This window comes from Muntiacus reevesi, chromosome 1 (assembly GCF_963930625.1).
Source record: "Muntiacus reevesi chromosome 1, mMunRee1.1, whole genome shotgun sequence".
NCBI lineage: Eukaryota > Metazoa > Chordata > Mammalia > Artiodactyla > Cervidae > Muntiacus > Muntiacus reevesi.
Genome location: NC_089249.1, coordinates 69,950,918 through 69,967,474, shown reverse-complemented (window position 1 = coordinate 69,967,474; position 16,557 = coordinate 69,950,918). Strand labels below are relative to the sequence as shown.

General features: G+C 41.8%; 1 protein-coding gene across 6 annotated transcripts in view; it reads left to right on the top strand.

Annotated features, from left to right (window-relative positions):
- The first annotated feature begins 201 nt into the window (after positions 1–201).
- The window catches only part of UAP1 (UDP-N-acetylglucosamine pyrophosphorylase 1), a 33,430-nt gene continuing 17,074 nt past the window's right edge, over positions 202–16,557 (top strand). For 3 of the 6 annotated variants that reach the window (XM_065946601.1, XM_065946593.1, XM_065946575.1), the window contains exons 1-3: positions 262–394; positions 4,948–5,284; positions 15,143–15,347. In XM_065946601.1, the coding sequence (XP_065802673.1) occupies positions 5,005–5,284; positions 15,143–15,347 (485 nt within the window). In that variant the 5' untranslated portion in view covers positions 262–394; positions 4,948–5,004. Of the gene's footprint in view, positions 395–688; positions 952–4,947; positions 5,285–15,142; positions 15,348–16,557 lie in introns of those variants that run through there. The other 3 variants (XM_065946614.1, XM_065946608.1, XM_065946585.1) reach the window with 2 other exon arrangements.

The following is a 16,557-nucleotide window of genomic DNA, read 5'->3' as shown; positions in this document are numbered from 1 at the left end:
CCGACGCAAAGGACACCGCTCCCGGCCTGGGCCCTGGGGGGCGGGGCCGCTTGCTGACAGGACCCATCCTCCCATTGGCCCGGAGGATGAGTGACGCGGAGGCCCCGCCCCGCCTCCCCGGCGCTCCTTCCCGCGCCCTCTGTGCCGCCTGCGCTCAGGGAGCTGACGTGTCGGGGTGGGTGGTTGCGGCTCCTCCCCGCGCGGCAGCCACTCGTCGCGAAGACGGAGGGGCGGGGTGGCCGGGGCCGGCGCTCCCCCTGGCCCCAGCTCCCGGCCCGCCCCGCCGCCCCGGCCCCCCGGATGAAGGTATATATTAGGAGCTGGCGCTGGACGCAGATGAGTGGCCGCGCCCAAGGAGCCGGAGCCGGGCGGAGCTGCGGTGGCGGCGAGAGAGGTGAGGGGCGCCCAGCCCAGTCGCTGTCTCCTTCTCCCGCGATCCTGCGGTAGACGGCGGGATTCGGGACCTGGGGCGGTCGGGGGCCTGGTGCCGCCACGCACACGCTTCCGAGGCCTCGGCCGCGACGTGGACACGCGGTGCACGTACGTGCACAGAGCCGGCGTCCGGGCACACGCGGAAGAGCCCGCTCACACCCACACCGCCTCCTGCGCCCCGCGGCGCTTCTCAGCCTCGGCTCCCTGGCCGGGAGCGCTGGCGTGAGGGGCCCCCATGGGCAGGCTCTGGAATCGGGGGCTTGTCGTGCCGTTGGGCGTGGAGCCTCACCTGGACCTGGGACGGGGGCTTTGAGGTTCTCAGCAAGGGACTTAGGCCAAGCTTGGGTGGGATCCTACAGTGGGGAGAAGTCGTTGGAACTGTCCCGTGGGAGCGAGTTGGGGTGTCTTGAATATATGAGGGAAAGATTCTGAAAGCGTTGACAGTACACTAAGGATTCGAGATACCTGTGGAGGACGTCACATGGACAAAACCTACTTGCCACTTTTCTTTTAATACTGGTAATGGGAGAGGGTTGAAATTTCTGGCTTTTCCCTGGCTTGGCCAAGCAGAAAGATGGGATTGGAGGGTTTAGAGCACTCATGTGCTGAACATATGGTTTCCTGAAGATTTTATTAAGTTTGGCCTGACCCTATGCTATATTTATTTGTACGTGACTTATGATATCTGAAACCAGGTAATAGTGATTATGATACTAAGTTTATGTTGTTAACGTAGTGCCTTTAGTTTAAGGTCTTTCTGGTGAAATTAGGAAAATGAAGGCAGTTTCTATTCCTTCACTGTTGCAGAACTGTCTTGCTTAGTTAAGGCTAAAAAAGATTTAATATGCTATGCTCTGAAGTATTTATAGGATTCGATGGTTATGGCCCCTCTTGTTTTTCTAAAGGTTTGAGAGGTTTACTTACCAATTTGGGAGGCAAAATATAGCAGCAGAAATAGGAGTAGAAAGGAAAGCAGAAAAGGAGCATGAAGTACTAGATATCTTTCATTCCTGCCTGCATGTGTTTAGTCGGTCAGACTCTTTGGGACCCCATGGACTGTAGTCCACCAGGCTCCTCTGTCCATGGAATTTTCCAGGCAAGAATACTGGAGTGGGTTGTCATTTCCTACTCCAGGGATTCTTCCCAACCCAGGCATTGAACCTGTGCCTCCTACATTGGCAGGCAGATTTATCACCCCTGAGCCACCTGGGAAGGCCAGGTATCTTTTATGCTAGAGTTTAAATTCCAATAAAGGTATATTTGCTTCCCTCATAGCTCAGTTGGTAAATCATGTGCCTGCCCTGCAGGAGACCCAGGTTCAATTCCTGGGTCGGGAAGATCCCCTGGAGAAGGAAATGGCAACTGACTCCAGTATTCTTGCCTGGAGAATCCCATGGATAGAGGAGCCTGGCGGGCTACAGTCCATGGGGTTGCAAGAGTCAGAAACGACTTGGTGACTAAACCACCACCAAACCACCACCACCAAAGGTATATTTGATAATGGTGGACTACTACAAATATGTCATTGTTACTGATGTATTGGTATGGACATATAGGAGATTTTGTCATAATTTATAGATATTCAACTTTTTCAGATTTGGTTGTTGAAATAAAAATTCCAGTCTAGTCTCTTATTCACTACTGCTTACCATTACACACCGGCACACACCTCTTGTCAGAATTAATGGAGGAAGTGCTGCACTTTTTGTGGCGTGAAGGCGGTTCTATCTGGCCCATCCTGTGAGGCTCCTCTCCTGCTGTCCTGCACGTGTCCTTCCTTTTCCGTGATGGCGTATGAACTCACCTGCACAGTGAGTCAGATATGAGAACATCAGATGTGTCTATTTTTCTGAATGAAGAAAGTCCAGATTACTTCTTTTTCTTGCCATTTCTCTGTTTTACACACACACACATATACACACATAGACATGTACATGAAGATAACAAAGTCTTTTTCTCCTGAGAGGCAGTACAGCACGATGGTTAAGAGCATGCGGTTAGGAGTCAGGCTGTCAGGATCTGAGCCCTAACTCTATCGCTCTCCTGGTTGTGGACTGTCGGCAAGTTATCTCTGTGGCTCAGCTTCTTCCTCTGTAATGTAATCACAATAACAGTACCTAAGGGTTGTTCTGAGGATTAAGTGAACAGCTGTCTATAAAGCAGTTAGAACTGTGTTTCTGTATACCTTAGTGTTTGTTGTTATTGCCCCTTCAGGGGACACCCAGATGTAGGTTTTCTCAACCTGAGTTCATAAATGGTGTTTGATGTTTAATAGTCTTCATCAGGTAGGGAGGATTATTAATCCCACTTTACTGGCAAAAGGGAACAGGGAAAATAAGCAGTTTAACTGAACTGCAGAATTTTGCTCTGAACTACATTTTACTGTTCTTAGAGGAGAAGATAGTTGGCTTTTTCTTTGGTAACTACTTTTCCTCCATCCTTTATATCTAAGTAAAGTAATTATAATGCAATGATGATTCTTTACCGTATGTCTCAAATTATCCTTCTCCCTTTATTTCCTCGGCAACAAATCTGGTTCCTCTGTGGTTTCTCATGCCTGCGGATGACTTTTAACTTGTTTTCCTGCTTCTAGTTGCCTCTCCTGACCGTCTCTTTTGTGCCATGCTCTTTTCTCTCATTTCTCTAAAGCATGGTGGCCCGGCCGTGTTAATAATCTGTGTTGGCTTCTTTTTACTTACTTGGTTAGATCTGAATTCCTTTGCTTAGTTTTCAGGGCTCTTCACACGTTAGCCCTACCTTAAATCATTTCCCATTATTCTACATAAAACTTTAACTTTCTTGCCTCTGTCCTGTTCGTGTTTACTCCTCGTGGACACCAGGCTCTGCTTATTTCCTTGTTGTTGCTGTTTTTAGTCACTAAGTCATGCCCAGCTTTTTTGGACCCTGGGTGCTGTAGCCCGCCAGGCTGCTCTGTCCCTGGGGTTTCCTACGCAGAATACTGCATTGGGTTGCCATTTCCTTCCACGTCTCATGCTTGGCAGATGGATTGTTACCACTGAGCCACTTGGCCCGCTTATTTCCTAATCTTATCTATATAATCTGCTCAACCCTTGAGGCATCCTGCTTCCTTTGTGAACCCTTTCTGAACAATGCCTGTCTTCTCTTGCATTTATCTGTATTAGGTGAGTAGACTAAATATTTCCTCATTCTCTTTTTATTGTATGCAGTTTAACATTTTGCTGGATTATCGTGGAATACTCTTAAAAAACATCGTCTTTTCTCTTTTGATTGTTTTGTGTATATTGCTTGTCCTTTAGGGTTCAATTCTTAGTAAAGATGGTGGACTTATTCCTTCTTTGCAGAAGTTGCTTTGAGATAAAATTGTATTTTTTATGACTGTAAGTGTTTCTGTCTCCTTGATATTGTTGTATTCTGAATTCTCTGTTTCTGTACTTAGAGATAAAAGGAGAAAGGTTGAAAATATTAAACAGTTAGGTATTCTTTCAGTAGTAGTTTAGTGGTCAGAGGAGTGTAAAGAGGCAACTAGAGCCTTAGAATCAGACTGCCTATATTCACACCCCAGCTCCACGAGTCAGCTGGGTTGCTTTGCTTCTCTGTGCCTTGGTCTTCTCACCTGGAAAGTAATGATAATAGTAGTATTTGTGTCATGTGTGTGTGTTCAGTTGCTCAGCCATGTCCGACTCTTTTGCGACCCCATGGACTTTAGCCTGCCAGGCTCCTCTGTCCATGATGTTTCCCAGGCAAGAATACTGGAATGCGTTGACATTTCCTATTCCAGTAAACAGGGTAAAACACTTCATTAGGTTAGCATAAAATTTAAGTTATGTCTTTCTTTGGTTTATTTCTTGTTTTCTACATCAGTAAATATTTATGTTAGGTTTCAAGTTGGCCAGGGCCCCGGGATAGCCAAAAATAAATCACTGTATAACAGGCAAAGATCAAGGGCCATGAGTGCTGTGCTGTGCCTAGTCGCTCAGTCGTGTCTGACTCTTGGCGACCCCCTGGACTGTAGCCCGCCAGGCCCCTTTGTCCATGGGATTTTCCAGGCGAGAATCCTGGAGTGGGTTGCCATTTTCTTCTGCAGGGGATGTTCCTGACACAGGGATTGAACCTGTGTCTCTTGAGTCTCCTGCATCACCAGGTGGATCCTTTACTACTGCAGCACCTAGGAATAGACTTGTTGAAAATAAAATGAGACCACGTAAGCAAAGTACTTGGTGCAGTGCTTGGTATATAAGAATAATTAGCATTGTCTTACAAGGTTGGTCTCTTACGAGTATAATCATGATGGAAAAGCAAAATTTCCTTAACATCAAGTGTTTAATTATTATTATTTTTTATTTTACTAAAAAAATTTTTTTTGGCCTTGTTGTGCTGCTTGTGGGATCTTACTTGCCCTAGCAGTGAAAGCACTGAGTCTTAACCACCAGGGAACTCTGCAGGTTTTTTTAATGTACTTGTTTTTAGCAGGAAGAATGTCTTTGGGTTTCATTGTTGGACTCTGACCTGCTGTTGGCTCCTTTTCTCTTTCAGTTTTACAGGTGCAGAAATTACACCTCCGTTATCACAAAACTTGGCCACTCGAGCAATATGAATGTCAATGACCTCAAACTCAGGTTGTCCAAAGCTGGGCAGGAACACCTGCTGGACTTCTGGGATGAGTTGGAGGAGGCCCAACAGGTAGAACTTTATGCGGAGCTCCAAGCCATGAACTTCCAGGAGCTGAACTTGTTTTTCCAAAAGGCGATTGAAGGATTTAACCATTCCTCCCAGCCAGAGAAAGTAGATGCACGGATGGAACCTGTACCTCGAGAGGTGTTGGGCAGTGCTACCAGGGATCAAGATCAGCTGCAGGCCTGGGAAAGTGAAGGTACTAGCCTAGAAAGATTTGCCATTAAGGTTTTTTATGAGATACACCATTTAATAGATTTAAATCCACTAAAGTAACTTGAGTCGCATCATTAATATTTTGACTTCCTTAAGACCTTAAACCAGGTGACTGATCCGGAAGTGACAGATTGTGTGGCCAGGACACTGTGGTGGCTCCTGTCGCCAGTCCCTCCCTTCTCTTTTCATTTCTGGTGCCTCAGTTCAGCCTCGGTCGTGTCTGACTCTTTGTGACCCCATGAACCGCAGCACGCCAGGCTTCCCTGTCCATCACCAACTCCCGGAGCCCACCCAAACCCATTTGGTTTTTCTCATTCAGGTCCAGAATTAACTCCTGTCTCTTTCCTTTCTCACTATCTGTACTACTATTAGACTTCCCTTCCTGGAGCACAAGCTACATGTTTCAGTTTATGCCGGCTTATTCTGAAAACCTTCCCTCACCCAGCCCTAGCTTGTATATCTAGTCTTGTCTTTTGTGTTTCTCTCTGAGTCTACTGCCCCACACATTTCAGCTGGAACCCATAATTGATCTTTCTCTGAACACTCTGTTAGGCCCTTCCTGCCTTTGCTGGTACTTGTCCTTAGCTGCATCTGGCCTTTGTACCTTCTCTGTGTGACTGGGTCTCCTTGTGAGGCTACCCGTCTCCTGGAGCTGTGTAGTGCGCTGGTTCATTCTCCATGGTTCATCACACGTACCGTTTGGTCCCTCACCCCTTTTTCAGTGTCCCAGGCTGGGGTTATTTGTCCACGCTTTTCTTTCATTCTTTCTTATAATAAGGGTTGTTTATGTCTGTCTTCATTGGCACAACGTAAACTTTTAAAGAGCAGTCCATGTCCTAGTTGTCTGTGTATATCCACAGTATTTAGAACAGCATTTTGCAGTTATAAGTTGGTTGATAAATGTTTCCCGAATTACTCCAGTGCTCAGTGCTTTTTTCCTCTAAAGCATATCATAAAATCTGTCCCCATAACGAGTACTAATGAATGCTTTTGAAAATGGTAAAATAACTAAAATTTAGTTTTTCTTTCGGTGGGGTTAAGAACTGTGGTTTTTATAATCTACTACTCTGTAAGTACAAGTGACTAAATATTGCAGCCCAGGCCCTTGAGTATTTGTCCATGCTTCTTGGCACATCTGGACCTTATTTCCTCAGCTGTAGAAAGAACAGGCTGGACTAATACTTTTCTTTCCTTTTTAAAAAAACATTACTTAATGGCAAAAATATTAATAATATCAAAGTAGCAGCAATAACTGTAGAGAAGTTGCTGATAACCTCATCATATTTATGTTTTTATTTGCCCACATTGCCACCTAGTAGTTGGTGATATACGTATTTACTTTTACAGATATGATTTGTAGCCTGTATTCACACTACAGTGTGGCTATTTTTATTTTGTCTTTTGCTCTTTGGCACTCTCTGCATCTTCCCAGAAAAGAAACATAACTACCATTATCAACCTTCTTCTCTACCATTATCTTCATGTCTTTCTCTGGGCTTACAGATTTACTCTTTTTTCAAACTGTTTTCCAAAGACCTCTAGGGTTTTGACTGCTGGTGAGACTGTTTGATGTGGGAAGGGCAGGAACAGATGCTAAACAGATAGGTCTCCAACCCCTTCATGTCCCCACTCCAAGAGCAGTTCTGCTTTGACTTATTTTGATACATAGATAAAGCTCAACACCTGAGATTTTATTTAAAAGGGCTTGGAAATTTAAAATACTGAAATAATTGGGTGATCTTCAGGGAGGGCCCTTTCAGATTTTAAAATGTTTGTTAGTGTCTAATGTAACTTCTCACTTAGAACAGGCTCGGCCACTAAGATGTGAGAGTGACTCGCAGACGGATCCTTCTGAATGGAGGACTGTGGTGACACTGACCCTCACTGACTTGGGATTCATTAATCCTTCTCTCCCTCCCTGGGTTTCAGAAAGGCTTCTACTTCAGACCAAAAGCCACACAAGGCCTTTTCTTACCCTCTGGTATGCCAGCTGCCTATATTTCTCCTTGTGGTTTTATGAGGGTAAAGTCTTAGAATTAACTCTTCAGAAAGATAAAACTTTGACCTTGTATAATGGGGACTATGAGCAGCAATGAAGACTTCCACTTTGTGTCTTCACTGTGGTCTTTTTGTTGGAATCTATGGAACAAGCCCAGTGACCTTTCATTTAAATTAAAATCCGGAATGGTTACAAACAAGTCTGGTATAAGAAAGTACAAAGCAAACTTCCTTTTGGCTTGCTGTCAAGGGAGCAATAGGTGATTGTGGCTTCAGCAGTAGGGGTGGAGAAGGAGACTTTGGAACAGACGTTACATCCTTTTCCCTTAGAAACTACCATATGTGTGAAAATTCATAACAAAATGAAGTTTCTTCAATAAGTTACCTAAGGAAAGAGAGTTCCATTGCAAAGATTAGGATGCTTTATTTCAGACAGTAGGAGATTACTGATAATTGTATCAAAGACACCCTGACCCCGCATCCTTGCTGCCCCTGCCCCATCCCAGGGCCCCACGACAGGGAAAATAAAAACATTCTACAGTAATTTCTAAGTGTCTGGGGACTACTGACATCAGACCTTTTAACACCTAGGGTGGAAAATTCTTGCTGAAGGATGAATAGTGACCACTGTGGTCCTTGAAGAGAGTTCTTGTTTTAATTTAATCTTGAAGTGCAGAAAATGAAATGTAGAGGAGTCTGGAAAATCTCTATCTTATAAAACTCAGATCTTAAGAGAATTTAGAAGCTTCGATGAGAATGTTATTTTAGAAAGGATACTTACTCTGGAAAAATATATTTGCTTAAAAAATTTCATTCTTTATTAAAAGCAACCCATGCTTAAACTGAACACAAAGCAATCTTCTAATTTTATGTATTAGTAGTCAGTATTAGCCTTTTTTTGCCTATGAGACATTAAAAAATTAATTTATGTAGCATTGTGGTAGAAAAGTAAATGGATTGTTTAGAAAAAAATGTATTAATAGCATTATTTCCTCTATGTTTTCTGAAATCTAGTGCTCTGATATATCTAATAAATTTGTTTTATTTTAAAAGTCACACATATTTTGGAGAGGTTGGAAAATACTAAGAATTACAAGAGAAAAAAGATAAGTCTCTGCTGTCTCACAATCCAGAGATACTCACTAATAATATTTTATAGTATTTTCTTATATACACACACATACATTAGGTTCATAGTTTATGTATAGTCACATAGCCTGCCTAAGAATTTGTTATTATGAAGAAATTTCAAGCATATTTGGAAATAGATATTTGGGGACAAAAAATAGTATAATGAAATTCCACATACATATCACCTTAATTAAATAATTTTCAAAATTTTGCTTCATATATCCCTCTTATTTTTCTCTGCTATAGTATTTTAAGGCAAGTTGCAAACATTATGTTATTTTTATCCTCATAAAGTTTAGTATGCATCTCTTAAGTATAAGGACATTTTCTTCCCCTAATTACAATGCCATCATTATACCTAATGAAATTTATAATCATCCCCCAGTATCTAAAACCAGTTCAAGTAGAGATTTCCCTTATTAGTCTACTTTTTGCTCTTAATATTTTGGGCCAATAGTTAGTCTATAAAATAACTGTTGAACCTGAGAAACGTGATTACAAATTAAACACTTAGAACACCTCCTCTTTCTTGTGCAGCCTCCCTTTGTCCCCGCCGGTTGATTAGCCTGTTTACCCCACCCCTTGTGCAGCAGTGCTGGCAGTTTAGACCGAAAATTCTGACGGTGCTCTCTTTCAGAAGCACCTGCGCTAGCCTCTTTGTTTTAGGCACATGCCCAAATCAAAGAGTACGTTTGAGAGGAACTAGTCCAAGCAGGAAGTTATCCAGGAAGCAGTTGACCTGGAGAGGCTGCTGTAGACTCCTCTCTGTTTGCTCCAAGTGTTACTAGGAAAACAGATTAGACTCTGTTGGGCCCACATGCCTGACTCTCTGAGGAGAGAGCTCTACCCGTGTCCTTGAAATTGCTCTCTCTGGCTTGATTTATTTCCTCTTTTCTTTTTAAACCTGTGATTTGATGTGTGTTAGGTCCTGACCTCTGTGGGAAGGTAATGAACTCTCGTGTCGTATGATGAAAAGATGGGAAGGATGATATAGTAATGCACTTTTCAAGTTTTTTTCCCGTATTTTTGTGGAAGTTTTGAAATAAAAGTTCATAATTTCCTAATTGTCACATGGGTTAAGTACGTTTTAAGACTGTTTATAAAAACAGTCAACATTTTTCAAATAGGTGCAGTGCTGCCTATATAGAATTAATGTGATGACGCATACAGTTTGAAATCATGTATATTGCCACGTAACTACGAGGCTTACAGAATTTTATTGGCCCACTTAATTTCAAGAAGTATTTGGTCTGTCATAAAGCAGATACTAATTTATTATACACTTTTGATAAACAATGCAGTTTTTTTGCAGTAACATGGATCAAGTAGATGAATACTTCAGCTCGGCAGGATTTGATATTGTTAACAACAGCTGTAGCTACATTTAGTTCTTGAATTGCAGCTGGCCTTGATACTCTAGGGACTGCTTTCTTTCCTCTTGTTTTTCTGTCTGCTCATGAGTCAGATGTATAAGCAGGGAAAAGTTAATGGAGACACCTTTTTATCACAAATATTTATGAATGGTGTTATAATTCATTATGATAGTTGTGGCTAGCTGGAGATGAGTTGTAAATGTAGATCTGCCTATAAATGTACACTTGGCAAGCAAGGTCTCAATGCTATTTTTATTATATAGTGATTATATGGGTTATCAGGTCCACAGGGGAAAGAAGAATTGGAGAAAGTATGGGAAAAGAATTGGAGATGTAAAGCAATTATCCTTCAATAAAAAATAAATTAATTAAAAGAAATAAATAGATGAAAAAATTAGAAAAAAAAAGAATTGGAGAAAGTGTGGCATTGGAGGGCTTAGGAAACAAACACATGCCACTTATTTGACTGAAGGAAGAGGCCACTACCAGCTGTTGGTTTGAAAAGCTTTAAAACAGAACCATTTGGAAATCTTGAATGAAGCAGTGGTTTAGGGAACTGATCCAAGGGAGGGAAAAGGTGATACAGTAACAATTTCGATAGCTCGTTAGAACCTGGGGAAAGTGACGATTGATGTTGGGTGGCCATCCGGCGAGCAAGAACCGAGACATGGAAGTGACTCCAGGAGTGTGGCTCTTACCTCTTATAGGCAAGGGGCTGAGAGAAATAATGTGACTTTGGACTGAAGGTGAAAGTGAAAAGTCAGGAAGGATGACTGGAACCACATTAACAGTTTGTTGTTTAGTTGCTAAGTCATGTCCATTTCTTTTGTGACGCCATGGACTGTGGCTCTGCAGGCTCCTCTGTCTATAGGATTCTCCTGGCAAGAATACTGGAGTGGGTTACCATTTCCTTCTCCAGGGGATCTTCCTGACCCAGGGATCAAACCTGTGTCTCCTACATTGGCAGGCAGATTCTTTACCACTGAGCCACCAGGGAAGCCACGTTAATAGTGCAACCAATTAAAACACATGTGCTCTATAAAGAAATAAATAGTACAAAAAGAACAAAGACCTTTGTGTCCAGAATATTTATCTGGGACTTTTGGGGAGCACATGTAGGAATATTTTTAATTCCAACACCTTTGGTGGTATATGAGGGTTGAGACAGTAGTAGTAGTAATAGTGTTAGTCACTCAGTTATGTCTGATTCTTTGCGACCCCATGGACTGTAGCTTGCCAGGTTCCTCTGTCCACAGGATTTTCCAGGCAAGAATACTGGAGTGGGTAGCCATTTCCATCTCCAGGGGATCTTCCCGACCCTGGGATGGAACCCAGGTCTCCTGCATTGCAGGCTGATTCTTTACATTCTGAGCCACCAGGGAAGCCGGAGATACAATTGAAAAACTTTTTTTGTCTCAATTTGATTAGAAGGAGCTGTCTCAGATCTGCTGGGTTAAAATATGAACATATCGTATATGTATTATATCTGTTTTCTAAATTTTGAAGAGTTCTGCATTCTGAAGTAAGCTTCTGAAATAAATCTAGTTTAGGTAAGGTGTATGGACCTGTAATTTTAGATAATGCTTTTTGGGTCAGCGACGGCAGAGTTAAATTTATTTCCTCGAAACCATGGTTTCTTTGGTAACTGAAGAAATAACCAAATGGAAAATGGTTTTCAGAATTGCTTTATATGGTTCCCTGTTCCCTTCAGATTGCTTCATCTAAGCCAGTCTTTGTTACATGGTGGTTGTAGGGCCTGTTTAAGGGCAGCACAGAGCTGGAATGCTGTTAGAAATTCAGTCTTTGACAAATTTTGGAGAATGTGGGCTCTTGGCCACCTCAGCAGCTTTTTCATGTAGGGTGATGGGTAAGAGATTTAAGAAAAGGCAGCACAACTTCTCATGAATTCAATGGAAAGGAGGAGGGGCAAGAAGGCAATTAGAATGACAGTTATACAGCACCTATAAGTTATGGTGCTGTATAATATGTCTGTTAAATGTTTGGGTATGACAAGAGACTGCTGGAGGCAGTGCAGTGTTGGTGAATAGGCCGCGGAGTCAGGTTCTAATCTTGGTTCACACTGTTTAGCTGTGTGACCCTGGGCAAGATCCTTAACTCATCTGAGCCTGTTATGTCTAAAAAGGGGAAAATTATACTTACCTCTTAGATTATAGTTACTGTAATAATTACTGGAGTCTAGCATTACTCTTGAGATTTTATTTTCAAACTCTAATAAGGTACAGTGAAATGGTGTGGAGAAAACAAAGACAGTCTCATCATAAACAAGGAAGAAAGAGAGAAAATTAGTTCTCAGGAAGCTAAGCTCGCTGCGTCCATATCAAAGGTGAAAATTGTGGAAGTATCTAATGTGCTTTTAAATGTATTGATTGAAAAAATTGCCAGAAAGTTCCTGCATAATATCCTTGGCTATGCTTAGTTACTAGTGAAGACAGATTGTAGAATCAGGATAGTTTTGATTTTATATTAGGTTTATTAAGAATACGTTTCTGAGTTCACAAGGTACTAGTATATTAGCTGTAGGAAAGCCTAGGGCTTCCCTGGTGCCTCAGGATGGTAAAGAATCTGTCTGCAGTGCAGGAGACCTGGGTTTGAGCCCTCTGTTGGGAAGATCCCCTGGAAGAAGGGAATGGCTACCCACTCCAGCATTCTCGCCTGGAAGGTTCCATGGACTGAGAAGCCTGGTGGGCTATAGTCTATGGGGTTGCAAACATGACGGAGTGACTGACACACACACACGATATGTCAAAAACATGTAAGACCAACACACACACACACACACACACACACACACACACACACACACAATATGTCAGAAACATGTAAGACCAACACATGCACACACGCACACACGTCAGAAGCATGTAAGACCAGCACACACACACACACAATACGTCAGAAACATGTAAGACCAACACACACACACAATGTCAAAAACATGTAAAACCAACACACACACACACATACAATATGTCAGAAACATGTTAGACCAACACACGCACACACAAACACACACACAATATGTCAGAAACATGTAAGGCCAACACACACACACACACACACACACACACACACACAATGTGTCAGAAACATGTAAGACCAACACACACACACACAAATATGTCAGAAAGATGTAAGACCAATACACACACACACACACACACACATACAATATGTCAGAAAGATGTAAGACCAACACACACACACGTCAGAAACATGTAAGACCAACATACACACACACACAATATGTCAGAAACATGTAAGACCAACACACATGCACACAATATGTCAGAAACACATAAAACCAACACACACACACACACACAATATGTCAGAAACATGTTAGACCAACACACACACACACACACAATATGTCAGAAACATGTAACACCAACACACACATAATATGTCAGAAACATGTAAGACCAGCACACACACACACACACACAATATGTCAGAAACATGTAAGACCAACACACACACACACACAATATGTCAGAAACATGTAAGACCAATACACACACACAATATGTCAGAAAGATGTAAGACCAACACACACACACACACACACACACACACACACACAATATGTCAGAAACATGTAAGACCAACACACACACACACACACACAATGTCAGAAACATGTAAGACCAACACACACACACACACACACACACACAATATGTCAGAAACATGTAAGACCAACACACACACACACACACAATATGTCAGAAACATGTAAGACCAGCACTCACACACACACACACACACACAGTATGTCAGAAACATGTAAGACCAACACACACACACACAATATGTCAGAAACATGTAAGACCAACCCACACACACGCACAATATGTCAGAAACATGTAAGACCAACCCACACACACGCACAATATGTCAGAAACATGTAAGACAAACCCCCCCACACACACAATATGTCAGAAACATGTAAGACCAGCACTCACACACACACACACACACAATATGTCAGAAACATGTAAGACCAACACACACACATGCACACACAATATGTCAGAAACATGTGAGACCAACACACACACATGCACACACAATATGTCAGAAACATGTGAGACCAACACACACACACACATACACACACGCACACAAAGCATAGAGTTGGTAATTTAGACAGACAAATTGATCCTGGCCACCACTTCCCCCTCTGGCTTGACCTGCAATTATCGATAGTGACCTGCCTCATTCATAAAATTTCTGAGAAGTTTAATGAAAGTGTGAAATTCAGAAAATAGAACAAAACCTATCAACCATTGCTTTATCACATTTGACCTTTTACAGCTTTTCTAGCTTCTCAAAGATCCACTCTATATGTTACCTCTTCCCACAGGTTTTTCTCCCTTCTGGTGTTGAAACTGTCTACCTTAGAGAGATGAGGTAGTTCCTAGAAGTGGTATATGGCAAGATTTTATTTTACTTTTTTCAAATCCAAACTGAGAGTCTCTGTCTTTTAATAACATTTTTAGTTTTATTGTTTCACTTGCAGTTTCAAAAGAACTCTGTTTCACATCCTTCTGAGCTGCAGTAAATGGCCCCCCAAAAAAGGCATTTTAAACAAATTTATTAAAGTATAATTACATGTAATAAAATGCACTAGTTTTATGAGTTTTAAAAAATTTATACATCCATAAAACTACCACCCCAATCAAAATATAGAACATTTCCATCATCCCACAAAGTGTCCTAATGCCCTTTTGCAGGCACATTCCCTAAGTTCATTCAGTTGGATTTGGTTTCATACCCAGGTGTCCTCACTTCAGAGCCTGGCTTCTTAACCATTGTTCTACACTGCTTCCCCAACTCAGGATTTCTTGTCTTTCCATTTACTGGATGGTAGTTTGTCTAGTATATTTACATGCTAATTGATTAATCAGTTATTATTGATTGATTTGTAGGCTGGAGATAATTTAATAGCCTCATCACTCATCTTGAAGTCTGGGGATCTTCTACTGTCCTTTTTCTTGACCTGCCACAACTAATAAGTTGTCAGGTGCTTATAAAACACTTGCAGCGTCTCTTGGTCTTTGCCTTCCAGTCTTATCAGAATAACAATTATTGGTTCATTACAGCATATTATTAATTGTCTGGTGTTTGGTTGGATTGTAGAAACTTCATTTTTTAATAATAAAAATGTTTTTATTAACAATGTAGTCATCCATGATTACTTGTGAATTCCTTGTTCTTTATGGCTTATACAGTTAGGGTGACGCTTTGTAGCTACCTTTGTATATGTAACCCTGAAGTGTTGAATTATAGAGTGATACAAGTGTTTTCTTTTTTAGGACTTTTCCAGATTTCTCAGAACAAAGTGGCAGTTCTTCTTCTAGCTGGTGGGCAGGGGACAAGACTCGGTGTTGCATATCCCAAGGGGATGTATGATGTTGGTTTGCCATCCCATAAGACACTTTTTCAGATTCAAGCAGAGCGTATCCTGAAGCTTCAGCAGTTAGCTGAAAAATATCATGGCAACAAATGTATCATTCCATGGTAAGATATATCTCATTCACTATGGGAGAGTGTCTGAACATATATTGGCTTATCATATTCAAAATGCATATATACTTTATTCATAAGCAGAGGTATTTCCTGTTACTACAGATTTTCTTGGGAGCTGTACTTTATATGTTAAAATCAATCTGTATTATAGCTAGGTAGATAATCACTGTAGCCTTAATGAGCAATGTACACTTCTTTCCAACTTTAACCCCTACCTGAGTACCTTTGGGTCCTCAGAGGGTTCTCTCAGTCTGTAAACATCATACTTTTGGTAGTTTGTGTGTGTACAGAATATGATTGAAAATCAGCTTCCCTCTGAAATTTGGAGGCATTGGTCTATTGTTCCAGCATTGCTTTTGAGAGATCTGTTGCCATTCTGATTCTCAGTCTTTTTTTCTCCTGTTTTCCTCTGAAAGCGTTTGGAGTCTCTTCTTATCTTTAGTAACTGGAATTTCATGATGACGTGTGGGTCTGTCTCCAGTCACTGCTGTGGGCACTCAGTGGGTTCTCTCATTTTAGAAACTCGTGTCCTTAAGTGTTGGGTTATCTTGTCCTCCTGAAGCGCCCCCCACCCCCCCCAACCCCACAAAAAAAAAGACAAACCAAAACCTGAAAGCCTCACTGGTTTCTCTGCTGTGGGCCAAACTTGGATTCTGTCTCTGCTTGTATGCCAGCTCCCCAGGGCCTATCTCAGCCATTGTTCTTCTGAACACCAGGAGATTATGGGAAATTCTGCTCTGTTTTTAAAAGGTTTTGATTTAGCTCTTGAATCTGTTTCTCAGAGCAGCTTTGGAAATTGTCATGTTTTGAGGGGGAAACCAGCTGTGTGTTTGAAATCCCTGAAGTCACTCATCTTGTTATTTTAGCCCCAGGTGACTAACAAAAGCTCTGCTGGTTTCTCTGTCCAGCCTGGTCCAAGCTCAGATTCCTTACCACTGGCCTTTGCCCCAGATCAGCAAATACCCCCAGGAAAAGGCAGCTGGGTATCCGAAGATTTCCTTTGAAAGATTCTCACTATCTTAAATTTTAAGTTCTAATCCATGTTGCTTTTGTAGCTCTCTGATGCCTTTAAAAATAGGCTTTTTATAATTACCTCAGCTTTTCTAGTTCTTAAGAAGGGTATTGGCCAGCTGTGAACTGTTTTTTTTGTTGTTGTTGTTTTTCGTCTTGGTTCCCTGGGGGACTTTTGAGGGACATCTGT